Source organism: Nerophis ophidion, linkage group LG11 (genome assembly GCF_033978795.1).
Source record: "Nerophis ophidion isolate RoL-2023_Sa linkage group LG11, RoL_Noph_v1.0, whole genome shotgun sequence".
In the NCBI taxonomy this organism is placed as follows: domain Eukaryota; kingdom Metazoa; phylum Chordata; class Actinopteri; order Syngnathiformes; family Syngnathidae; genus Nerophis; species Nerophis ophidion.
In genome coordinates, this window is record NC_084621.1 from 28,185,938 (window position 1) to 28,212,258 (window position 26,321).

The window sequence follows — 26,321 nt, forward strand, 5'->3', positions numbered from 1 at the left end:
GGCAGACGCACTAACCCCTCTGCCATATCAAGGCTGAACAAATTGCACTATAGATCGATTAGTACTATTATTTGGGTAAACGTGATCATATCCATTTTTCTTTCAATATAATAAAATGTGTGTATACGTTTTAATATTTATACTCTTTAGTACGTGAGGTTTCATTTTTTTTTAATTCCTCGCTTTTGAAAACTCTATAGTGCTGCTCCGTGTGCATATTATTGCAGCAGTTTGGTTCGACGCATTGTTTACGTTTGTACGTAACATATGTCGTCACGCACGTCGGGAAATCCTGACCAATCAGGCGAGGGAAGGGGCGTACCCGATGCTTCGTCGTTTTCCTTTGACGAGAGAAGCACAACAAACTGGACGAATGACCCGCACGAAAAATAAGCACACGAAATAAAGAACGACAACCCAGGTACGTCTGTACTAATGTTATTTATTTTAAATAAAGCATTATATCGATAATAAGATCGGTTCTCGGTACGTAGTGCCGTCTGTTGCGCTGCTGTGTTTATCGCGTTTAAGCCGTCGTTTTGGCAAGAACGCGATGACGTCACACATGTATGTATGTATATATGTGTTAATGTTTAAAATAGCACCCATGTCCTTAAACACGGCCGTTTGAAAAAAGAACAGACGCGATGTTTTTCTACTCGGTACTTTGTGTACTACGTGCTAGGCCAGACCTGGCATATAACGGCCTAGGCCCAGCCATGCAAACACAAGTACGTACGTCTTTGTGTCGTCATGTATTATTTAACCGACCACAAAATGACCTGATTACACAGGCATTGTGTCACGTGCTCACGATGATGGAACAATTATGACTAAAGTCATCCATCCATCCATTTCTACCGCTTATTCCCTAAGTCAGTATGTGCAAAAACCCTACCGCTTATTCCCTAAGTCAGTATGTGCAAAAACCTGCTTATTCCCTAAATTAGTATGTGCAAAAACTTAAGTCACAATTAAATATTCCAACATACTGTTGCGTGTGCGGTGACATTTAAATGTTAAAAGTGCAAAATGGCTCCTGGCACAGGTTAAAATCCATAGCAGTGGTTCTTAACCTGGGTTCGATCGAACCCTAGGGGTTCGGTCAGTCAGCCTCGGGGGTTCGATGGAGCCTCCGTCCAAACCTTACTAAATAACAAGTTCAATGTTTTATTATTATAATCAAATGACAACAATCATTTCCATGAGATTATTTTCTAATATAAGTGTTTTGGCACACTTACAATGACAAAAAAAACAACCATTGTTTACCATGAGCTCTGTACAAGGTGGGGTTTGAAATAATTTGTACCCCTTTCATATATCGCATTTAGGTCCCACTAAAACATTCACATGTTGCACAATGAGATGTAAACATGGGATCCTGTGTACTTTCCTGTAACTTTCTGTTTGTAAGATATATCTTTATTAGTATTTATTTAATATAGTAACATTAAATTAAGAAAAAACATTTCTACCGCTTATTCCCTAAGTCAGTATGTGCAAAAACCTAAGTCACAATTAAATATTCCGAAATACTGTTGCGTGTGCCGTGACATTTGAATGTTAAAAGTGCAAAATGGCTCCTGGCACAGGTTAAAATCTATAGCAGTGGTTCTTAACCTGGGTTCGATCGAACCCTAGGGGTTTGGTCAGTCGGCCTCAGGGGTTCGATGGAGCCTCCGTCCAAACCTGACTAAATAACAAATTTAATGTTTTATTATTATAATCAAATGACAGCAATCATTTCCATGATATTATTTTCTAATATAAGTGTTTTAGCACACTTACAATGACAAAAAAAAAAAAAAAGTTTTCATGAGCTCTGTCCAAGGTGGGGTTGGAAATAATTTGTACCCCTATCAGATATCGCATTTAGGTCCCACTAAAACATTCACATGTTGCACAATGAGATGTAAACATGGGATCATGTGTACTTTCCTGTAACTTTCTGTTTGTAAGATATATCTTTATTAGTATTTCTTTAATATAGTAACGTTAAATTAAGAAAAAACATTTCTACCGCTTATTCCCTAAGTCAGTATGTGCAAAAACCTAAGTCACAATTAAATATTCCAAAATACTGTTGCGTGTGCGGTGACATTTGAATTTTAAAAGTGCAAAATGGCTCCTGGCACAGGTTAACATCTATAGCAGTGGTTCTTAACCTGGGTTCGATCGAACCCTAGGGGTTCGGTCAGTCGGCCTCAGGGGTTCGATGGAGCCTCCGTCCAAACCTGACTAAATAACAAGTTCAATGTTTTATTATTATAATCCAATGACAGCAATCGTTTCCATGAGATTATTTTCTAATATAAGTGTTTTGGCACACTTACAAAGACAAAAAAAACCCCATTGTTTTTCATGAGCTCTGTCCAAGGTGGGGTTGGAAATAATTTGTACCCCTATCAGATATCTCATTTAGGTCCCACTAAAACATTCACATGTTGCACAATGAGATGTAAACATGGGATCATGTGTACTTTCCTGTAACTTTCTGTTTGTAAGATATATATTTATTAGTATTTCTTTAATATAGTAACATTAAATTAAGAAAAAACATTTTATTTTTCACTAAAGAAGGGTTCGGTGAATGCGCATATGAAAATGGCGGGGTTCGGTACCTTCAACAAGGTTAAGAACCACTGATCTATAGATTTATATCATTCACGACAAACACTGCATGTGGATACACAATAATATCACTCACAAACCACAGTATTGAGAAACGAGCTCATGTATGAATTGCTGCAACAACAGCATGAGTGTGAACTATAAATGTTAATGGGGAACTGCAATTTTTTCGAATTTGGCTTATCATTCGCAATCCTTTTGTTAGACAATAACAGATGTTCTTATTTTTCCTACATTCTGAATTAGGGCGGGGCGTTATATCGATATACTCGATATATCGCGGGTTTGTCTCTGTGCGATATAGAAAAAGACTATATCGTGATATTCGAGTTAGAGCTGGGCGATATATACGATATATCGCAGGTTTGTCTCTGTGCGATATAGAAAATGACTATATCGTAATACCGTATTTTTCGGAGTATAAGTCGCACCTGCCGAAAACGCATAAAAAAGAAGGAAAAAAACATATATACGTCGCACTGGAGTATAAGTCGCATTTTTGGGGGAAAGTTATTAGATAAAATCCAACAAGAACAGACATTTGAAAGGCAATCTAAAATAAATAAAGAATACTGAACAACAGGCTGTTATATGACACATAAATAACCAACTGAGAAGGTGCCTGATATGTTAACATAACATATTATGGTAAGAGTCATTCAAATAACTATAACATATAGAACATGCTATACATTTACCAAACAATCCGTCACTCTTGATCGCTAAATCCCATGAAATCTTCGTTTTCGGTGTCGCTTCTAAACAATTCTGCCAACTCCAAAGGAAGACAATGCGCCACTTCCTCTTCTATCGGTACGTCGCTTACGTCAGACTCATCGTCAGGTGCAGTTCCAATTAATCCAGCCTTTCTGAATCCGGACATGATGGTTTCGGTTGTCACTGAAGCCCATGCTTTGTCGATCCATCCGATGACATCCAGAAAAGTTGCATGGCGCATTCTCCCGGTTGCTATGAAGCTGTGCTCTCCTTCTATCATCCACTGCTTCCATCTGCTGCTCGATTGCCGTTTCCTGCTGCGTATTTCACTACTTCCAGCTTGTAACCTGCAGTATATGCTTTCCTTTTCGGTGCCATTTTTGTTCAGCCCTTTGTTTTTAAAAGTTACCGCCAATGTACCGTAGCAGGTAGCGTCTTCTTTCCCACAATGCACTTCTGCCATGACACGCCTCCGCCAAATTTTCATTGGTTGACGTGTGTGTGTGACAATTGCTGACATTCGGCTAGTCTCATACGTGAATGAGATAAATAATATTTGATATTTTACGGTAATATGTTAATAATTTCACACATAAGCCGCTCCGGAGTATACGTCTTATATTCCGAAAAATACGGTATTCGAGTATACGTTCACACGCAGGACTTTTAGCTTCGGGCATTACACTTCAGGCTCTCCTCGCTCTTTCCTGTCTGTCCTTCTCGCAGACAAGCAGGCACACATTCTTACATACGTCACATACTGTCACGTCATACGTTACATACACGTCCTCGCAGGGCAGAGGTAGCGACGTGGCTAACGTTAGCTGCTAACGTAGCCGTGCGAGAGAAAGATGGTGCGAATCTGGTAACAAATGAAGGAAAAATTAAATTCCCAATAACAACAGCATGGTTTCCATTGTCTGGCGGTGGTTCGGCTTCAAGTGGGAATATGTCGAACAGACAACCGTAATTTGTCAAGTGCGGGGGGGAAAAGCGTTGCTATAAAAAGTAGCATTACTGCTAATATGTAGCATCGTTTGAAAAGTCACTCGCTAGAGAAGGAAGAGAATTTCATAACCTTAGTAACATACCACATAGTGAAGGACAAATACTATTTGATTTCCAAATTATGCAGCTCATTTTTATTTGACACTTAAAATGTCTCCGACAATCTTGCAATTTATGTTTTGGAAATGACTTGAATGTTTGTGCCATTGCTTAATAACTTTAATAAATACACTTTTGGTCAATTGACTTAGTTGTGATTTCCCTCTCTGCATGAAAGTTTAAAAGTAGCATATATTAATACAGTATGAAGAAGGTTTTAATGTAGACACATGGAATCATCATACTGCTGTGATTATATGCATCAAGTGTTCATTCAAGGCCAAGGCAAAATATCGTAATATATATCGTATATCGCGATATGGACTAAAAATATTGCGATATTAAAAAAAGGCAATATCGCCCAGGCCTAATTCGAGTATACGTTCTCACACAGTTGCTTTTAGCTGCGGGCATTACACTACAGGCTCTTCCCACTCCTTCTTGTGTCTCCTCACAGACAGCAAACGCACCTTCTTACATACGTCACATACGTATACGCCCTCGCGGAGCAGAGAGGAAGCAGCATCGGTAACGTTAGCTGTGACGCTAGCGGAGCCGTGCGAGTGGTAATATGAGAGAAAGAAGGTGCGAATCTGATAACGAAGGAATAATTAATTCCCAAGAAAAACAGAAGGGGGTCCATCGTCTGTGTCGAATAGACAACCGTAACTTGCCATGTGTGGGGCAAAAGTGTTGCTGCAAAAAGTAGCTTTACTGCTAATATGTAGCATCTTTTGAAAAGTCACATGCTAGAGAATGAGGAGTGCTTAATCCGCATTTCAACATCTCCGTTCGTTGCCACACCAACAAAATGCAGAGGCAACCATTTCCACATTAACACCGTAATAAAAAAAAGTCAACAACAGAAAGAGACAACATCCGCAGGAACCTACCACATAGCAAAGGACGAACACTATTTAATTTCCTATTATGCAGCTAATTTTTATTTGACAATTATTAAAATGTCTTGTGTGAGATCATGCACAAAAATGCACTTTTTGTTTTAAACTATTGTAGTGGCGTTCTGTACAAAAAGTGCACTTTAATTTAGTGAAGTTTTGATATGTCATTTTAGTGACATAATGTACAAATGTGCACTAATAGCTTGTTTTAAAATACCCTGACAATCTTGCACTTTCTGTTTTAGAAATGACATGAATGTTTGTGCCCCTGCTTAATAACTGTTTAATAAATACAGTTTTGCTGAATTAACTTAGTTGTGATTTCCCTCTCTGCATGAAAGTTTAAAATGAGCATATATTAATGCAGTATGAACAATAATGTTTTAATGTAGACACATAGAATCATCATACTGCTGTGAATATATGCATCAAGTTTTAATTCAAGGCTAAGGCAAAATATCGAGATATATATCGTGTATTGCGATTTTAAAAAAAGGCCATATCGCCCAGCCCTATTCTGAATCGTTAAACACGAGCAAAAGTGTGCCTATAAAACGCTCTTAAAAGTGAAGTGAATTATATTTCTATAGCGCTTTTCTCTCGAGACTCAAGGCACTTTACAACACACCCACAAAACTTGTTATACACACGCTGAAAGTACATATGTAATGTAGTTACAGGCACATTCATAATAACATGTAATATTTTAAGTATTTTGCTCAGTATTTGGCGCATCAATTTTACAGACGCATCACAACATTCGCTTTTAGCTTCAAAAACACTAGTACTACTTATGACAGTCTTTGTGAGAGACAACAAAAACTACTTTGGGACAAAGTATGATTCAGAACCTTATATTGTTAAGCGTGAATATACAAACCCTGTTTCCAAATGAGTTGGGAAATTGTGTTAGATGTAAATATAAACGGAATACAATGATTTGCAAATCATTTTCAACCCATATTCAGTTGAAATACAACAAATACAACATATTTGATGTTCAAACTGATAAACTTTTTTGTTTTGCAAAAAATAATTAACTTTAGAATTTGATGCCAGCAACACGTGACAAAGAAGTTGGGAAAGGTGGCAATAAATACTGATAATGTTAAAGAATGCTCATCGTACACTTATATGGAACATCCCACAAGTGTGCAGGCTAATTGGGAACAGTTGGGTGCCATGATTGGGTATAAAAGCAGCTTCCATGAAATGCTAAGTAATTCACAAACAAGTATGGGGTGAGGGTCACCACTTTGTAAGCAAATTGTTGAACAGTTTTAGAACAAGTCAATGAGCTGTTGCAAGGAATTTAGGGATTTTACCATCTACGGCCCATAAAATCATCAAAAAATTCAGAGAATCTGGAGAAATCACTGCACGTAAGCGATGATATTACGGGCTTTTGAACCGTGAGGTGGTACTGCATCAAAAACCGACAGTGTGTAAAGGATATCACCACATGGGCTCAGGAACACTTTATAAAACCACTGTCAGTAACTACAGTTGGTCGCTACATCTGTAAGTGCAAGTTAAAACTCTACTATGCAAAGCCAAAGCCATTTATCAACAATATCCTGAAACGCCGCCGGATTGGCTGGGCCCAAGCTCACCTAAGATGGACTGATGCAAAGTGGAAAGGTCTTCTGTGGTCTGACGAGTCCACATTTCAAATTATATTTTGAAACAGAGGACGTGGTGTCCTCCAGAACAAAGAGGAAAATAACCATTCGGATTGTTATAGGTGCAAAGTTCAAAAGCCAGCATCTGTGATGGTATAGGGGTGTATTAGTGCCCAAGGCATGGGTAACTTACACATCTGTGAATGCACCAATAATGCTGAAAGGTCCATACAGGTATTGGAACAACGTATGTGGTCATCCAAGCAACGTTATCATGGACGCCCCTGCTTATTTTGGGAGGGTTGGCAAGTATGTGAATATAAGGAAAATGATCTACAAATTTTACAAGTTGTGTGCTAAACAGATCCAGCTTTAGTGAAACACTAAGCATCACGTAGCAGTATTTCTAAGTGCTGAGCAAGCTGCACAAACTAAATAACATAAAATAGTCACTTACTGTACAATATCTGCTCTCACTGGGATGCCGACTGATGGGATGTTTATTTCTTCCCATTTAGATGAAGAAAAAAATCATAATAACGAATGGTTAAAGAAAAACAAAAGTTGGTGCAGACAAGCATCTTTTTGTGTATTCCACGCCATGTATGTACCAGTCCAAGCTGGCTGTCAAAGTTGACCAACTTTTCAGTTTATGGTCACAACCTTCTACTATCCAGGTGAGAGGCATGATTTATAATCTAGATTTAACTTTCACCAACTCAGAGGCGATGCAGCAGCTCACCGGCTCAATTTGTCTATGTAGCAGCATAAGCCAGTTGGCTATGGTGACCGAAACAGCGCATGATCGGTCACGTGACTTTCTAAAAGTGGTACGCGCACCGACACAGGGTTTTGCTCTATGAGCTCGACGCATGTGCCAATGCATCAGTGTTGCCGGAAGCATCACTACTGCATACTTTGCATATTGCTGTTGTCTGCTGAATATCTTCCCGCTTGAAGCCAAACCACTACCAGATGATGGACCCCTTGCTGTTTTTTTGGGGCATTAATTGTTCTTCCTCCATTTGTGATCAGTTTCGCACCTTCTCTCTCTTGTAATGTCACTCGCACCGCTGCGCTTGCACGACCTGCCTCAGCCAAGAGCGTATGACGCTACACGCGCGACAGTATGTGACATATGTAAGAAGGTGGTCTTGTTTTACGTCTCTGTGAGGAGAGACGAGAAGGAGTGAGAAACGCCTGTAGTGTAATGCCCGCAGCTAAAAGCAACTGCCTGCAAACGTATACTCGAATATTACGATAGTCATTTTCTATATCGCACAGAGACAAACCCGCGATATATATTGTTTGTAGCGATATATCGCCCAGCCCTACTTTATGGCAACACAAACTAATTAGCATTAAAGCTACAGATACACAAAATGTTCCCTGTAGGTTTAATAAAAGCACACATTTGTGGGGCGGCATGGCGTAGTGGGTAGAGCGGTCGTGCCAAAAACCTGAGGGTTGCAGGTTCGCTTCCCATCTATTGACATCCAAATCGCTGCCGTTGTGTCTTTGGGCAGGACACTTCACCCTTGCCCCCTGTGCCGCTCACACTGGTGAATGAATGATGAATGAATGATTGGTGGTGGTCGGAGGGGCCGTAGGCGCAAACGGGCAGCCACGGTTCCGTCAGTCTACCCCAGGGCAGCTGTGGCTACAGATGTAGCTTACCACCACCAGGTGTGAATGAATGATGGGTTCCCACTTCTCTGTGAGCGCTTTGAGTATCTAACAATAGAAAAGCGCGATATAAATCTAATCCATTATTATTATTATTATTATTACATTTCTATCGTCAAGACTAGATTTTGGACAACATACTTCCCCAACACATAGCGAAATCTCTGGGACGGTTTAAAATTGGTATTTAACTTAATATTATAAGAGTTTTAAGCAGTGTTGATAGTAAGTCAATTCTAACTTCGCATCAGATAAATTCTGCCAATCTGTGTTTGGTATACAGAAGTAGTCAGCTATGGGGAAGTCCCAGTCACGCTTGCCCAAGCACAAAGACGACAGTCAGGACGCGTTGACGGCTAATACGGAGTGCAATGAGAACCACACGCAGGAGGATGGAAAGAACGGAGACGTGTCACAGTTCCCCTATGTGGAGTTCACTGGACGAGACAGTGTGACATGTCCCACCTGCCAGGGCACTGGGCGAATCCCACGAGGTAAGAAATGTCAACACTGGACAATCTCTTCATTAAAACTGCCTGGTGCTCTCACTAACAACATTAAGTACAAAATGTAATTATCTGATCCAATAATCCACTAAAAGCTCTAAAAAAAAGTATTATGATGCTCAGTAAATATCAGACCCTGAAGGCATTTTAAGTCACAGGTCCCTGTGACAACATCTGCTTCTGCATAGTGAATTAATCATCTGTAAAGCAAGCATCCTCCTCTCAACCTGTTTTATTTTTGGACTCAACGTTAGGATTGTCATGTGATTGCACCATGTGCTACCTTTGCCTGTCACGTTAATGCAGAAAATATCGCTGTTCATTATGTGTGCTACTTTCCTCCATGGATGGGAATCTTTTTTTCTCTTCTGAGAGGGTTCAGATCAGTGTGAATAAGTTGTCAAATATGGACTGTATTTTCCAGGCAATAGAGTGGTAATTAAGCCAGGCCCCCCCAAATATTAGAAAAATAGGCTGCAGATTTATAACGGTACAAAATATTTTGTAAATGTTTCTTTAAATACCTTACTTTTTTTCAAACGGTGCCTGTAACATGGGTGTAAAACGGCTGATCAAACAAAACAGAAGCCATCGTCTTGGGCACACGAACTGCGGAAGCGAGCGCTCGAATCAGCTAAACAGACTCTACGATGAAGTTTTTGTGAATTTATGAAACTGAAACACTACAAAAAGAATGCCATTGTAAGTTAACAAAGAGATGCTAACACAGACTCCCGTAAATGCATCAGCATATTAGCTAATGGAAACAACGCCGGCTTCATTACGTTACGATAGCACTTACAAGTATGCATTAAAAAACTCCTACAAACATCACACGTGGGGTGGTCTAGTAAGTAAGAATTGTTTCAATTATGTTATAAAACTTATGAACGTCGTTTGGAGTATTGACTGAGGAATCCTTTCGAGCAGAAACGCCATGGAAGATTATTTTCGGTTCAAGGAATGAAACAGGAAGTACATTTTGAATCCGCAGCACCTTCCATCCATCCATCCATCTTCTTCCGCTTATCAGAGGTCGGGACGCGCGGGCAGCAGCCTAAGCAGGGAAGCCCAGACTTCCCTCTCCCCAGCCACTTCGTCCAGCTCCTCCCGGGGGATCCCGTGGTGTTCCCAGGCCAACGTGTCTTGGGTCTTCTCTGTGGCCTCCTACCGGTCGAACGTGCCCGAAACACCTCCCTAGGGAGGCGCTCGGGTGGCATTCTGACCAGATGCCCGAACATGCCCGAACCACTTTATCTGGCTCCTCTAAATGTGGAGGAGCAGCGGCTTTACCTTGAGCTCCTGCCGGATGACAGAGCTTCTCACCCTATCTCTAAGGGAAAGCCCTGCCACCCGGCGGAGGAAGCTCATTTCGGCTGCTTGTACCCGTGATCTTGTCTTTCGGTCATAATCCAAAGTTTATGACCATAGGTGAGGATGGGAACATAGATCGACTGGTAAATTGAGAGTTTTGCCTTCCGGCTCAGCTCTTTCTTGACCACAACGGATTACTGAAGATGCCGCATCAATCCGCAGCACCTGCGGTGAGTGAATTAATCCAAAAGATGGCGCCATAGTACAAACAATAACATACTTTTTCAGTGTCTCAGTCGATGTAATATGAAAACTAATTTGTTGATTACAAAAAATGCCCGTTAGCAAAGAATAATCTATAAATTAGTTGCACCGTTATATAATCCACAGGATTCAAAGTGTGAGAAACAAGTGGCAGTTTATTGTCCAGAAAATAGAGTAAGTCAAATAACAAACTTGATGTTTCATGACATGATCTGTTCATGGCAGTTATGTCAGTTCATAATATTGTGGGTTCCCAAAATCCAAAGGTCTGTAAAGGCACCTTAGTCTGGGTGATGGAGTGGTTGCTGAGTGATGGCGAGCCAGGAAGTGAGTGTTGTGTGGTATAAATGTAGACAACATTAGTTTGGGCTATACTGTACGTAATGGCATAGTTTACAGTACGTTGTAATCCTGCTACTGTTATGTTTGATGTTCAGCAGGCCAGCCGTGCGAGAATTCTCAGGGTAAAAAAGAAAATTACCCATCAGCAGAAATGGATGAGCGAAATTAGAATTATTATCAAAGCAGCAGTGAGAATAATTTGCATTACGGATTGGTTGAAGTTGTGGCATTTATGGGTCAAATGTTCCGGTTGCATTGTAAATGGATATGTTGAGTCGACAGATCTTGGAAAATAGACCCAATGATTAGTGCATATTAAAAAGCATTAAAAGTCATTAACCGGATTTTTTGAAAACTAAATTCTTTAATTGCACTAAATATGATGTCCAGAAGCATTACAAATGTAATACAATTGCAGTTGGCAACAAAAAAACACAACAAAACAAAAACCACCTGACCCAGTTTTTCCAATTGAGGGTAAAACTGCACTTCAAGATGTTCAAAATAATTGAAAGTGCAATTTTTGCTAACAAATTAGTCCATTTTGTTTTGATGTTTGTTTACCTATTCATGATTTTTAAGTTATTCACCTTCCAATTACAATAGTACAAAATACCAAAGTAACAAAAAATATGTTTATTGCGTTTAAAATGGTTACTTGCATTGTTATTATGTTCTGATTACATTGGAACTTATTTTAGCCACAGTTAATGTATTGTCAACATTTGTTTTTTCAAATGCTTATAATTTTGTCCATTCAAACAATTGTATGCTTTTGACTGTATATAATAACAATCTGCAGTTGGACATGGGCATTCAATTTGTTAAAAAGCAATAAATTAGATTTGCTGGTACCTGCAGAAACCCTAATTCATCCAATTTAATTGTGTCTACATTGACTAAAGACGAGTCCAAAACACAAATGAAGTACATGCTGGTTATGCAGTAAAAAGACCCCCTGTTGTGTCAATCCAACCTTGTTTATGTAACATAATTCATCCATCCCACTCTGGACTGCCAGTACTGCTGACTGCGCAAATAGTAACATGACCTTATTCATTTAATCATTCAACAGGTCAGGAGAATCAGCTGGTGGCTCTGATTCCTTACAGCGACCAAAGACTGAGGCCCAGCAGGACGTAAGTGTTTCATCAACTAAAGGATCGCAAAGTGATTTGCTGATTTCAGGGACTAACTACCGGTTTCTCTGGAACGCAGAAAACTTTACGTGACATTGTCAGTGACCGTTTGCCTGCTGCTGTCTAGCCTGGCCGTCTTCTTCCTCTTCCCGCGCTCCATCGACGTCGATTATGTGGGCGTGAAGTCTGCCTACGTGGCCTACGACCAAACGCAACATATCATCTATCTCAATATAACGGTAACTGCTTGGCCGAGTTCAATACGCGACAAATCAATGTCCGTCTTATTACAAAGATGGTACTTTCTTTTGATGTTTGTTTGTTACCAATACACACTTGTATTGTTTTGACGTCATAGCAACAATTGTCCTTGCCCTTTTGTTGTGAAAATCAATAATCAATGTTGTTTGTCTTAATGACCACAGTCTCATATACTGTATATATTTTGTCCTCCTTCACCCAGAACACTCTAAACATCACCAATAATAACTACTACACCATATCCATCAGTAACATCACCGCCCAAGTGGAGTTCTCCAAGACGGTGATCGGCAAGGCCAAGTTATATAACAGCACCGTCATTGTACCGCTGGACCAGCGACAGGTCAGAGTTGTTTAAAGAGCTTTCTCTCACACACACACACACACGCACGCACACGCAGAAAAACATCAGCTGGATGACAAGGTGACCAAAATTGAATGCCGACCTGTAGTGGTCGAAACTACCAATGAATGAAAGTTATCTGTGACACAATTCAAATAGGTTTTATGCAATCACGTGACCTTTTCTGACCTGTTTACTTCCGGTGAACAAAGTGGTGGTCAACCAAACCAGTATGGGTACCGTACAGCAAACAGCGTGCAAACTGATCTTACAGCTAAAAGCAGATACTAGCAAAAAAAAAATCTAACCATGCAATAGAATTGATCCCTATACGGTATCAAAAAAAGATCTGTCGAGTGATCTTAAATATTATCTGTCAGTTGCGTTCGCTGACATTGCAAACTATCTGCTCCATACGCCATTCTTATTAGCAAAAAAGATGAGGTCTCCAACTTATGTGTCTGGCTAAATCAAGGAAATTGGTATCAAGATTCTCCCGGATTAATTGTGCATTGTTTTTGCTCTGGCAAAGTTGCATTACGTTATTTACCTTTGCGTCGAGCGAGGACAGGTCCTTGTAAACACACTGCGAGTCTCGCACTCAATAGCCGTGATTTCATTGTTAGCCACTCAAAGATAATCCGAGACAACACTGATTGTGAAAGAAGACAGAAGTGATCACAGCTCACTAACCCAACAAAGTTATCAAAATATAAATGTTAACGTTGTATATGTGCTGAAAGCTTCATTTATGAGTTGATAGTTTACAAAACACTCTTAGTAAAAATGTGTTTTAACAACTCCAAAACCAGATAAAATACAAATAATATCAAGATAATACTTAAATGGGAAATACTTTACGGTAAGAGTTTATCAAATAATGCGCCCTGAATCTCTGAATATAAATTAAGTCACTTTGGGACGGTTACTTAAGAGTGACGCTATCTGCGGAGGGCTGGACAAAGATTTTAAGGAGAGTTCATAAGTCTTTATTTGTGCTGTAACACAGCCTTATTCAATGCAAGCTAATAAATTGACTTACTATACCAAGGTCCGGCTGGCTAAGATTTATGACGCAATATCGGTATTATGTGATCGGTGCAAACAGTGGGCTGACATTTTTAATACTTTGTTTTTGGTAATTGGCGAAAGGATCCACCTGAATCCTGTATGCAGAGTTGCTCAAACTGCCCGGTGTCTTTGAGCCTTGCGCCATACCATCTTTCCAAGCTCTTGGAATTATTCTTTATTTCCTTAAATTGGAGAAAATTAGGCTGACGTTGAACAATTGTTCTGTGAAGTTTCTTAAAGTATGTGGTGCTTTCCTAAAATATGTGTAAGAGACTGATATAAAATTTAATCTTGACTGAAAAGTAATTAAAAGGTAGACTTCAGCCTTTTGTCAGCTTTTCTGTATTGCTTCACCGTGTTGGAGACAAACTGGAGTGCAGCCTGTATTTATTTGGACTGATTAATGTTTTTTTTTTTGTATAATTTTTGTGTTTCAGGGAGGGAAAAAAAAAATTCCGATTTGGGTTTACTTATATAAGTAAAAAATCCAATAAACAAATGTTTAAAAACAAAACAAAAAAACAAGCCTTTAAGGAAGTGATCACTGCAAACGTGTGTTTTTTTTAGCCTCTGCTTCCTTGGACTGGAGTGCTCCAGACGAGAGCCACTTTTTTTGTCGTCGCCTTGTAAAATATTGCACTCTTTCACCCTTGAGGAACTTTGAAGAAACGTTTATCCTTTTTGCGATTTGAACGGTTCCAACAGCATATACAGTGGGGCAAAAAAGTATTTAGTCAGCCACAGATTGTGCAAGTTCTCCCACTTAAAATGGTGACAGAGGTCTTTAATTTTCATCATAGGTACACTTCAACTGTGAGAGACAGAATGTGAAAAAAAATCCAGGAATTCACATTGTAGGAATTATAATGAATTAATTTGTAAACTATGGTGGAAAATAAGTATTTGGTCAACCATTCAAAGCTCTCATTGATGGAAGGTGGTTTTGGCTCAAAATCTCACGATACATGGCCCCATTCATTCTTTCCTTAACACGGATCAATCGTCCTGTCCTCTTAGCAGAAAAACAGCCCCCAAGCATGATGTTTCCACCCCCATGCTTCACAGTAGGTATGGTGTTATTGGGATGCAACTCAGTATTCTTCTTCCTCCAAACACGACGAGTTGAGTTTATACCAAAAAGTTTTATTGTGGTTTTGTCTGACCACACGACAGTCTCCCATGTGCTCTCTGTCAAACTTCAGACGGGCCTGGACATGCACTGGCTTGAGCAGGGGGATACGTCTGGCACTGGAAGATTTGATTCCCTGTCGGCGTAGTGTGTTACTGATGGTAACCTTTGTCCCAGCTCTCTGCAGGTCATTCACCAGGTCCCCCCGTGTGGTTCTGGGATTTTTGCTCACCGTTCTCATGATCTTTTTGACCCCACGGGATGAGCTCTTGCATGGAGACCCAGATCGAGGGAGATTATCAGTGGCCTTGTCTTGTAGGTCTTACATTTTCTGATAATTGCTCCCACAGTTGATTTTTTTCACACCAAGCTGCTTGCATATTGTAGATTCACTCTTCCCAGTCTGGTGCAGGTCTACAATTATTTTCCTGGTGTCCTTCGACAGCTCTTTGGTCTTGGCCATAGTGGAGTTTGGAGTCTGACTGTTTGAGGCTGTGGACAGGTGTTTTTTATACAGATAACGAGTTCAAACAAGTGCCATTAATACAGGTAACGAGTGGAGGACAGAGGAGTTTCTTAAATAAGTAGTTACAGGTCTGTGAGAGCCAGAGAGCTTCCTTGTTTGAAGTGACCAAATACTTATTTTCCACCATAATTTCAAATAAATTATTTAAAATTCCTACAATGTGAATTCCTGGATTTTTTTTTCACATTCTGTCTCTCACAGTTGAAGTGTACTTACGATGAAAATTACAGACCTCTGTCATCATTTTAAGTGGGAGAACTTGCACAATCGGTGGCTGACTAAATACTTTTTTGCCCCACTGTAACAACGCAAGCATAGGGCATATTTCCTCAAAAAAAGACAAAATGCCGCCCAGAAAACTTTGCAACAGATGCTCGCTTGACCACCACTTCGAGCTTTGCATATTTAATGAGCCGGAGGTGACGTCATGTGAATACAACATGTAGAGTCGGACGGCGTGGCGCAGTGGGAGAGTGGCCGTGCGCAACCCGAGGGTCCCTGGTTCAAATCCCACCTAGTACTAACCTCGTCACGTCCGTTGTGTCCTGAGCAAGACACTTCACCCTTGCTCCTGATGGGTGCTGGTTGGCGCCTTGCATGGCAGCTCCCTCCATCAGTGTGTGAATGGGTAAATGTGGAAGTAGTGTCAAAGCGCTTTGAGTACCTCGAAGGTAGAAAAGCGCTATACAAGTACAACCCATTCATCATTTATTTATTTAGAGTGGCTGTGCCATGTTTCTGATGAATATGCATAGGTGTTTAGCTTTTGCAAACACCATCATGTGTGTATTGTTGAAGTTGTTCCATTCTTGCAGGTAGACTACACCGTTCCCACCATTATTGCGGATGAATTAAATTATATGTTGTAAGTATCCATAACATTATTGTTATAATTAGGGATGTCCTGATCTGATATTAATGTAGGATATTGGTCCGATATCAGCAAAAATACAAGTATGGAATCATATCAGCTTTCATGTAAAAACTCTGATACAAGCAGTCCTGCAGTGCGTTTACTTGTTCAAAGCTGGTCAAACAGTTAACATCTAAATGTCCTCCAATAAGTACACAAGATTGGTCTTTTCTTCTGTTTGAGCCAAGTATTTTACTATAGGTAAACATTGTAGGCTATAGGCTACGAGGACTCTAGAGCGCACCGGTACATAAGTCGCACCCACTAAATTTTATAAAATTTTTCCTATACATTAGCTGCATATATAAATAGCAGATACATACTATGTCAAATTTGTATTTGTACAGAAATATTTTGTAAATGTTTATTCACATACCTAATTGTTTCCAAATGATGTCTGTAACACGGCAGTGAAACGGATGATCAAACAGATGAGCTGTGGAAGCAAGCTCTCCAATCAGAAAGATTGAATAACTCCACGGTGACGTTTTGATGAATTTACTGAGGAATTTATGAAACTGAAGCAATACAACAGTACTGCCATTGTAAGTTAATAATAACACATTTGTAAATTTGTTAGCATATTAGCTAATGCTAACGACACAGCTTCATTGCATTACAAGAGCACGCACACCACTACAGACATCACACATGAAACGGTGTACTAAGTGAGAATTGTTTTAGTTATATTGTAAAACTTACAAACGTTGCTTAGAGTGATGAATGAAGAATCCATATGAGTAGAAACGCTATTGATGATTAGAAGACAGAATGGCACGTGTACTTTCAGTTCAAAGCTTTACACAGCAGGAAACATTTTGTAGGCATTCACCAAGCTGCACCGGCCGTGAGCGAACACGTTAAAAAAATTGGCGCCATAGCACAAGCAGTAACACACCATCTTTGCATGTGTTAAATTCAAACTATTTGCTTTATGGCCACCAACAAAGAAAAATCAGTAAAGTTAAAAAGTTAAAAGTACCAATGATTGTCACACACACTAGGTGTGGTGAAATTATTCTCTGCATTTGACCCATCACCCTTGATCACCCCCTGGGAGGTGAGGGGAGCAGTGGGCAGCAGCAGTCTAGCGGGCGGGAATAATTTTTGGTGATTTAACCCCCAATTCCAATCCTTAATGCTGAGTGCCAAACATGGAGGTAATTGGTCCCATTTTTATAATCTTTGGTATGACTCGGCCGGGGTTTGAACACACGACCTACCGATCTCAGGCGGACACTCTAACCACTAGGACACTGAGTAGGTTGATTGAGCTACCTCACCATTTTATAAGCCGCAGGGTTCAAAGTGTAGGAAAAGGGTAGTAGCTTTTAGTCTGGAATTTAGGTTCATTATTGTGGCCACTAAGTGTCGCCCCTCAAAAAATAAATAAATAAATTCCCACTCCACTTCAACCACTGTTGGTAGCGTGAAAAAGTCGTATCTGGACATCCCTACTTCTTATTGTTAGAATGAAAATGTTTCGATCCAAAAAGTCCAAATGTGTTCTTGTGTTTTTGGCAGCGACTTCTGCACTTTGGAGTCCATCAGAGTACACAACATGGTGGTCATGATGCAGTAAGTGTGATTTAATGTGCAGTATTTCCCGTGTGTCGCAAAGGTTGTTGTCCTCCACTAATCAGCCCTGTCTGCTCGCTCCAATCCCTCCTGTTGTTGCAAAATAAAAGCATCCTGCTGGTTGTGAAACAGCAGCAAACAGTGAAAATCAGCACTAACTCAGCATTGCACAGTCAAATCCAAGCATGAGGTGTTTATTTAGTCAAGTGAATAATGCATCTCAAATTTCGGTCGTGGTACATGGGCTCCATCTAGTGGTACGCCAATTCATTACTTGACTTAAGTACGGTGTTTTATTTTTTATGTTCAAACGCAGTGGTACAGTGGCCAAAAGGTTATACTCTTTAAATAAAACCCCTGACGTTTTTTTTTTGTTTTTTTTATACAACTGTATTTTAATGTTGATCATTAAGACGGTACTTGAGAACCAAGTGTTCTCTGGGGTGGTACTCGGTGAAAAAATTTGAGAACCACTGCCTAAAGGATCAATTGAGGCAAACATTAAAAGAGCAGAGGCTACTGTTTACATCAGGCCCCATTATAGTTATGGCTGCTCTCCGAGTGCCACTTGTTGCAGTAAAAATATATGAATTTTAATTTATAATAGACAATTTTCTATGCACTTGATTAGTTGTTTTTTTAAAGTACAAATTGTTGGATAACCTGTTTGCTTTAGAAATCATAAGTTTGGGAAATAAGCATTTTATACTGATAAAAAATGTTTGGAATATATGTTAATTTTTCACCAAGAGCCGCTTACTAAAAAGTCAAAGTATGCATGGGTCATTTTGATACATATTCATCTTTTTGTAAAAAGAAATGGTAAAAACAGATATTGTGTATATTTAAAGACAAAACTTAGTGTCAGTGGTGGGTTATAGATGACAAAGTGTACTACAATTATTACAGGAGAGGAAAAAAACAGTAAAAGGGAAGGGGAAAAAACAAAGACAATGTAATGAGAAAAAGCTGGAATTTTGATATCAATAATAATACACTGTCACTTACACTGTCACTTATACCACAATGCTGACTCCAAATGTTCTGTAAGTATATGTCGGTTTTTTTTTCTTTTTTACGAATTAAAACGATTTCAAAATGACCCCTTTGACTTTTCAGTATGCGACTCTTTGTTGAAAAAGTTTGGATGCCCCTGAGTTATTAGTATGAAATTGTCAGCTTTTTTTAAATTTATTTTATCAAACATTTTTTGCTGTTTTATTTTTTTTTTACATTCTTACTGTTGTTTTTTATCCAAAACAATGCTGCGGGCCAACAAAACGGTAGCTGCGAGCCACACTTTGGACACCCCTGTGTTAACATAATGTTTTTTACATGGTCAGATAATTTTCAAGTTTAAAAGACCATCCATCCATCCATTTCCTACCGCTTGTCCCATTCGGGTGTCGCGGGGGTGCTGTAGCCTATCATGCAATTATATACAGGATAATTGCTATGTTTGTCTTGATGATCTTTTCATAAATAAAAACTAATTTATTTTGGTCGTCAGCATACTTGCCAATCCTCCCATTTTTCCGTGAGACACCCGAATTTCAGTGCTCCTCCTGAAAATCTCCCGGGTCAACCATTCACCCAAATTTCTCCCGGACAACAATATTGGGGGCCTGCCTTTAACGTCCTCTCTCACCTGTCGTCATGTCAGCTTTTCATCCGCACACACAGCGTGTCAGGCCCTGTCACATAAGACATGCAGCTTTTACAGACACTGATAAGGGAAAGCAAGGCATACTTGGTCAACAGCCATACAGGTCACACTGAGTGTGGCCATATAAACAACTTTAACACTGTTACAAATATGCGCCACACTGTGAACCCACACCAAACAAGAATGTCAAACACATTTAGAAAGAACATCTGCACCGTAACACAACATAAACACAACAGAAATAATACCCAGAACCCCTTGAACATCACTCTTCCGGAACACTACAATTCCTCCCGAATTCAGAGGTCTCAAGGTTGGCAAGTATGGTCGTCAGCCATGTTGGCCTGTAGTGAATTACCGGACAAGGCACCATATTTGTTAAACTCCATCCATCCATCCATTTTCTACCGCTTAACTTGTTTGTCCAAATGCTCTAAATTGAGTACTGTTACAGCTATAATGGATTGAAGGTGACTTGTGGTCTTACTTTTTTTTGTAGGGTAACTGTGACCGCATCATACTTTGGCCACACCGAGCAGGTCTCCCAGGAACTGTACCAGTACGTGGACTGTGGGGGGAACACCACGTCCTTACGCGGCCATGTGGAGGCCTTCTAGTGAGTGTTAGCAGGAAGGTGATGTACTTCCTCAGTCAAGTCAGCTCATTAGATGTTTTTTATACTAAAAACGACATGATGGCTGCGGTAAACAATGTGGTAAAGTAAAGGCACTCTTTTAACAATAAAAGAATGAATGTGCTGTTACTCCAGGCACTTAAAACTAAAATGGTTATCTAAGCCGGCTGGTCTGGGAAACTTAACTCCACTCCACTGCTGTGGCTCACTGTCACATCCGAAGAACACACTGGTACTACGAGCTTTAGTCACCTCATTCTTTCCAATTCCAAAACTGTAGTTTTTTATTGAAAGCATGCAGTAAAGGAAGACCATCTCACTGAAGCTGACACCTTATGTTTCGTGTGTAGTTTTTGTCTTATTAATAAATGCAAAATGGACTGCTTTATCGTATTTGTTTTGTCTCAGCTGGTATTTTAACAGAGTTCACCTTTAAGGTATTTCTATGGATCTTCATTGTGATGAAAAAGGAAATTAAAGAAAATTATAATATTTTTCCAATTGAATGTTGAAATAGGAGGGTATGTATTTTTGAAAATGCCTATTACTTTCTGGCTTTCTTCTTTTTTACAATATGTTGAATTATACTATGAGAGCATGTTGTCTTACATTGGTTTCATTTGTGAGGAAACAAGCAAGGCATTACAATAGAAAATACTTGTGTTTAGGTTTTGAAGCAAGAATCCTAAAATAAAATAATTTGTTGCACAAGTTGCCTGCGTGTAATATTCAATTGTGTGTAGATGGCGCTGCAGGGTTCCAAATAGTGTAACAGCTTGAAACAAGCAGTAGAGGCAGAATCTAACTTTGTGAAGTCAATGAAAGGTGGAGTAAAGACACACCATCTACAAACACATACAGAGGGGCAAAAAAGTATTTAGTCAGCCACCGATTGTGCAAGTTCTCCCACTTAAAATGATGACAGAGGTCTGTAATTTTCATCATTAGTACACTTCAACTGTGAGAGACAGAATGTGGAAAAAAAATCTAAGAATTCAGATTGTAGGAATTTTAAATAATTTATTGTAAATTATGGTGGAAAATAAGTATTTGGTCAATAACAAAAGTCAAACTCAATACTTTGTAATATAACCTTTGTTGGCAATAACAGAGATCAAACGATTACTTGAGGTCTTTACCAGGTTTGCACACACAGTAGCTGGTATTTTGGCCAATTCCTCTATGCAGATCTTCTCGAGCGCAGTGATGTTTTGGGGCTGTCGCCGAGCCACACGGACTTTCAACTCCCTCCACAGATTTTCTATGGGGTTGAGGTCTGGAGACTGGGTAGGCCACTCCAGGACTTTCAAATGCTACTTACAGAGCCACTCCTTCATTGCCCAGGCGGTGTGTTTGGGATCATTGTCATGCTGGAAGACCCAGCCACGTTTCATCTTCAAAGCTCTCACTGATGGAAGGAGGTTTTGGGTTAAAATCTCACAATACATGGACCCATTCATTCTTTCCTTAACACTGATCAATCGTCCTGTCCCCTTAACAGAAAAACAGCCCCAAAGAATGATGCTTCCACCCCCATGCTCCACAGTAGGTATGGTGTTCTTGGGATGCAACTCAGTATTCTTCTTCCTCCAAACACGACAAGTTGAGTTTATACCAAAAAGTTATATTTTGGTTTTATCTGACCACATGACATTCTCCCAATCCTCTGCTGTATCATCCATGTGCTCTCTGGCAAACTTCAGACGGGCCTGGACACGCACTGGCTTAAGCAGGGGGACACGTCTGGCACTGCAGGATTTGATTCCCTGTCGGCGTAGTGTGTTACTGATGGTAATCTTTGTTACTTTGGTCCCATCTCTCTGCAGGTCATTCAGTAGGTCCCCCGTGTGCTTCTGGGATTTTTGCTCGCCGTTCTCATGATCATTTTGACCCCGCGGGATGAGATCTTGCGTGGAGCCCCAGATCGAGGGAGATTATCAATGGTCTTGGATGTCTTCCATTTTCTGATAATTGCTCCCACAGTTGATTTTTTCACACCAAGCTGCTTGCCTATTATAGATTCACTCTTCCCAGTCTGGTGCAGGTCTACAATTATTTTCCTGGTGTCCTTCGACAGCTCTTTGGTCTTGGCCATAGTGGAGTTTGGAGTCTGACTGTTTGAGGCTGTGGACAGGTGTCTTTTATACGGATAACGAGTTCAAACAGGTTCCATTAATACAGGTAACGAGTGGAGGACAGAAGAGCTTCTTAAAGAAGAAGTTACAGGTCTGTGAGAGCCAGAGATCTTCATTGTTTGAAGTGACCAATTACTTATTTTCCACCATAATTTACAAATAAATTATTTAAAATTCCTACAATGTGAATTCCTAGATTTTTTTTCTTCCACATTCTATCTCACAGTTGAAGTGTACCTATGATGAAAATTACAGACCTCTGTCATCATTTTAAGTGGGAGAACTTGCACAATCGGTGGCTGACTAAATACTTTTTGCCCCACTGTACATTCTACATTACCTGATTTTGTAATCTCTACAGTATGTAAATGTGTTATACTTGTGTAGCGCTTTTCTGCCTTTTTAAGGACCCAAAGCGCTTTGACACTATTTCCACATTCACCCATTCACACACATTTACATACTGATGGCGGGAGCTGCCATGCAAGGCCCTAACCACGACTCATCAGGGAGCAAGGGTGAAGTGTCTTGCTCAAGGACACAACGGACGTTACTAGGATGGTAGAAGGTGGGGATTGAACCAGGAATCCTCAGCTTGCTGGCACAACCACTCTCCCAACTGCGCCACGCCATGCTCCATGTATGTATGTGCGTGTCACCTCTACCTCCACTGCTTCCTACGCTTGGAAAGCGGGCCCGTCGTCTCCAGAGCGTCGTGGTATGTTCACATCTGCTACGCTCATCAAAACGCCGGATCATTTCCTGTTGGACTGCCAAAAACAGTACAAATCACACTATGGAAAAAAATAAAACTTATGTCACTGGAGCTGATCTTGTTGATAAGAAACTAATTGATTTTAACGATTGGGTCTATTGAAAGTGGAATTGATATTTGATTCATCATTGTATGTTAAGGAAATTGAAGCTTACACCCAGCAGGCACAAGACATTAAAACAACGTTGAGAACTTGTTAAATTAGGTCCTGATGTTGAGCAACTCAAACCTAACATTGAAACAACATACTTTTTTGACAACATTTAGTCAATATTTGGTTCTGACGTTTTGACCATTGAATTTTGATCATTTTCCAACCAATGTTTCATAACACAAATACAAAACCGGTGAAATTGGCACGTTGTGTAATTCGTAAATAAAAACTGAATACAATGATTTGCAAATCCTTGAATATACTGCAAAGACAGGGTATTTAATGTTAGAACTGATAAACTTTATTTTTTTTTGCAAATAATCATTAACTTATAATTTGATGGCAGCAACACATTTCAAATAAGTTGGAACATGGGCATTTTTACCACTGTGTTACATGGCCTTTCCTTTAAACAACACTCAGTAAATGTTCGGGAACTGAGGAGACCAATTTTTGAAGCTTTTGTGGTGGAATTCTCATTCTTGCTTAAAGTACAGCTTAAGTTATTGAATAGTCAGTCCGGCGTCTCCCTGGTGGTATTTTAGGCTTTTTTATTGCGCCACACATTTTCAACGGAAGACAGGTCTGGACTACATGCAGGCCAGTCTAGTACCCGCACTTTTTTACTATGAAGCCCTGCTGTTGTAACACGTGGCTCGGCATTGTCTTGCTGAAATAAGCAGGGGCGTCCATGGAAACGTTGTTTGGATGGCAACATATGTTGATCCAAAAGCTGTATGTACTTTTCAGCATTAATGGTGCCTTCACAAATGTGTAAGTTATATATATGTTTATATTTTTTATAATAAATATATAAATATTTGAAAACCAAACTTTGGGTCAGTTATATGTTATAGGTGACTAAGCATATTATTATTATTGTTACAAAATTTGGGCTTTCTCAATAAATTGCTCTTTCTTTCTTACATTTTTGCTGGTGGCTTTTCTCTATAAGAATTTATTAATTATAACACGATGATTGTGAAACTGCATATCCTAGTGTGTCAAAAAATCTGCCTGTACAAAAATATTAATGTTCAGTCACACATTTAACAGTATTATTTATTGTGGTTGTAATTTTTTTTAATGAACTTACACGTTAGTATTATTTTTGTTTTTTTATTTACAAATTAAACTTTGTATTTTCATTTTATTTTGAGAGAATCTCATATTTTAGTTCAGTGCCACATACTGAAAATTCATCCATCCATTTTCTACCGCTTATTCCCTTTCGGGGTCACGGGGGGCGCTGGCGCCTATCTCAGCTACAATCGGGCGGAAGGCGGGGTACACCCTGGACAAGTCGCCACCTCATCGCAGGGCCAACACAGATAGACAGACAACATTCACACTCACATTCACACACTAGGGCCAATTTAGTGTTGCCAATCAACCTATCCCCAGGTGCATGTCTTTGGAAGTGGGAGGAAGCCGGAGTACCCGGAGGGAACCCACGCATTCACGGGGAGAACATGCAAACTCCACACAGAAAGATCCCAAGCCTGGATTTGAACCCAGGACTGCAGGACCTTCGTATTGTGAGGCAGACGCACTAACCTCTCTGCCACCGTGAAGCCCACATACTGAAAAGTCAAATCAATTTGTTTTTTTTTATTATTTCATTAAAAAAAAAAACTAAAAACAGATACTGTTATGTTTTTATATATTTAAAGACAAAACTTTGTGTCAGCTTTGTGTTATAAGTTACTAAGTGTATTATTATTAGTTTGAAAAGGTCAGCTTCTTTTAATTACCGTATTTTCCGCACTATAAGGCGCACCTAAAAAACAAAAATGTTCTCAAAAGCTGACAGTGCGCCTTATAATCCAGGGAGCCTTATATATGGACCAATATTGAGCCACAACAGGTCTCACAACTACGGTAACCAGCCGCCGATTTCATTTTCCCCCGTAGGAGAAGAAGCGCGCGGTGCATGCTGGGATATATGACTGCGCCAGGCCGTGCCTTTTCATTTCCATTTGTGTGTTAGAATGTAAAGACCCCAAAATGGCTCCTATTGAGAGACATGATTTCAGGAAAGCAGGAATTGTCACTGAACCTCTAGACAACAGCAGCGACACTGACTCCATTAATGACGTCTCGAAATAGTGCAAAGCAATAACAATATATCAATAACTCAACGTTGCTCAAACGTTAATGTCACACAAAACAACACACAAAAATAAACGTGTAAAGCTCACTTTATTAAGTTATTCCTCATCCACGAATCCCTCGAATTATTCTTTTTAAACATGCCACAAGAGGTCTCAAAACTACGGTAATCAGCCGTCTACCTTAATTTCCCCCGGAAAAGAAGTGCGCTTCTACGGTAAGCAGCCGCCTACTTTATTTTCCCTCGTAGAAGAAGCGCGCGGTGCATGCTGGGATGTATGTGATCAGTCACATAGTAGAACATGGGAATAGAGCAGCAGCGAAATAATTTAACATTAACAGCAGCGACACTGACTCGTTTAATGACGACTTCGACGAGACGGAGCCGGAAATTTTGGATGCCGTATTCGCCCAACTGTTTGATTCGAACACTGAAGAAGAATTTGAGGGATTCGTGGATGAGGAATAACTTAATAAAGTGAGCTTTACATGTTTATTTTGTGTGCTGTGTTGTGTGACATTATCGTTTGAGCAAAGTTGAGTTATTGATATATTATTGCTTTGCAATATTTTGAGTGTTACTATAACGTTTGATTTACCGTAACAGTATTAAACAGTTTTTAACGTGTTTATTGAATTGGGGTAAATAATAAAACCGCTGTTTATTCATTTTGGGAGTGAACGCTGGTTTGTAATCCATTAATAAAGTTTGACTGACCTATCTGACTGTTTTGTTGACATTCCCTTTAGCGCAGCTCAATCTGATGGATGCATAACGTAACCCCAGCCTC

At 39.8% G+C, this 26,321-nt stretch overlaps 1 protein-coding gene across 1 annotated transcript; it reads left to right on the top strand.

Annotated features, from left to right (window-relative positions):
* Nucleotides 1–264: 264 nt before the first annotated feature.
* tmem106ba (transmembrane protein 106Ba) lies at nt 265–20,747 on the top strand. Its single transcript, XM_061915504.1, has 8 exons — nt 265–421; nt 8,952–9,162; nt 12,170–12,233; nt 12,313–12,472; nt 12,697–12,837; nt 16,379–16,428; nt 18,001–18,054; nt 20,220–20,747. Exons 2-8 carry the CDS (start codon nt 8,964–8,966, stop codon nt 20,335–20,337), a joined length of 786 nt encoding a protein of 261 aa, XP_061771488.1. The 5' UTR covers nt 265–421; nt 8,952–8,963; the 3' UTR covers nt 20,338–20,747.
* The last annotated feature ends 5,574 nt before the right edge of the window (nt 20,748–26,321 follow it).